Raw genomic sequence first — 1496 nt, 5'->3', positions numbered from 1 at the left:
TTACTTCACTGACCTGTCTGTTTATTTCATTGACCGGTGTTTACTTCACTGACCGGTGTTTACTTCACTGACCGGTGTTTACTTCACTGACCTGTCTGTTTATTTCATTGACCGGTGTTTACTTCACTGACCGGTGTTTACTTCACTGACCGGTGTTTACTTCACTGACCTGTCTGTTTATTTCATTGACCGGTGTTTACTTCACTGACCGGTGTTTACTTCACTGACCTGTGTTTACTTCACTGACCGGTGTTTACTTCACTGACCGGTGTTTACTTCACTGACCTGTGGTCTCCTCCCAGCATCACAGTGGTGTGTCCCTCCCTCTTCACAGCCTGCACTGCATCTGAAAGCCTCTTGTTGGCGCTGCCCACCGCTCTTGCACATTTCACCCGACCGACAGGCTCATCGTCGACCACCTCCTCGAACGCCAAGTTCCCATAATCCTTCACTGTACAACCTGCAGACAATGTTTAACACTCTGCAAATTAAATTTAAAATCATTTGCCTCTTGGGGTGTTTATACAGACGGAAAAGAAAAACGTTTCACTTGCCTGTCAGGGCTTCTGTATTTTGTCGTTATTACTCCAAATTATTGTATTTTTATGACAAATGTTTCTCGTTATGATAACATATCAAATTATAACGAGAAAAAATTAGCTTTCTTGTAAAAATGGAATAAAATCTGTCACAATAAGATGAAAAATATCTTTTCATAACTGAAAGTGTGGAAAAATATTGTTGTAGTGGCAGAAATAATTTACCCTCGTCCTCTTTCTCTCTGATGAGAAACCAACAACTTTGTTACAGGTTTATTTTCCCAGAATGCTCTCTGTGTGGTCATTAACAGCTTGTGTTTTGTTTCCTGTGTGGAAACAAGCTGCTGCTAGTGAAATGAGTGACGCATGAAACGTCTGTGAACCTCACTGTCCTCATGATGACGTCCCAGTCTGACTGTCACTTAGTACTTCTACTTAGTACAGTTTGAGGTACTTGTATGTCATTATGTCCTTTGTATGCTGCTTTGTACTTCTACTCCACCACATACTTTTCGGATTCAGATTTTACTTTAAATAAGAAATAAGTAAATAATTAAATGAAAGTAAAATCCACCTCACAGTTAAAGATTAAAGTTACAGTGTTTCCCAACCTTTGACTTGTGACATCTTACAAAAGTGTGGAGGTTTGTCTTAGATAAAGTTACTCTCGTTGAGTGTTAAGAGTGAAACATATGATGACTTCAAGTCATATGTAGGTTTACACAAGGTTAACGGTATAAAAAGGAAATACGGTAAATAAAGTATGTGTATGATGCACATAAGTTTCAGCAATTGATCATAAAACACGACATACACACACACAGATCTATTTCTGTGATGTGTGTTTGTGTCTCGTGTTGTTGGAGGATCAAGGTCGGATGCCTCTCCAATCTTGTCTGCTGCGTTCCATTAATAAAACTGTGTGTGTGTGTGTGTGTGTGTGTGTGTGTGTGTGTG

At 39.6% G+C, this 1496-nt stretch overlaps 1 protein-coding gene across 1 annotated transcript in view; it reads right to left on the bottom strand.

The window, feature by feature from the left end:
* arg1 (arginase 1) overlaps positions 1 to 1496 on the bottom strand; it is a 6795-nt gene that overhangs the window by 3191 nt on the left and 2108 nt on the right. The window contains exon 3 of the mRNA XM_023409016.2: positions 286 to 460. Within this exon, the coding sequence (XP_023264784.1) occupies positions 286 to 460 (175 nt within the window). The remainder of the gene's footprint in view (positions 1 to 285; positions 461 to 1496) is intronic.

This window comes from Seriola lalandi, unplaced genomic scaffold (genome assembly GCF_002814215.2).
Source record: "Seriola lalandi dorsalis isolate HSWRI2012SDOR001 ecotype SW California unplaced genomic scaffold, Sedor1 jcf7180002054379, whole genome shotgun sequence".
Taxonomy (NCBI): domain Eukaryota; kingdom Metazoa; phylum Chordata; class Actinopteri; order Carangiformes; family Carangidae; genus Seriola; species Seriola lalandi.
Note: the sequence above shows the minus strand (reverse complement) of the source record. Positions and strands in the feature narration are given on the sequence as shown.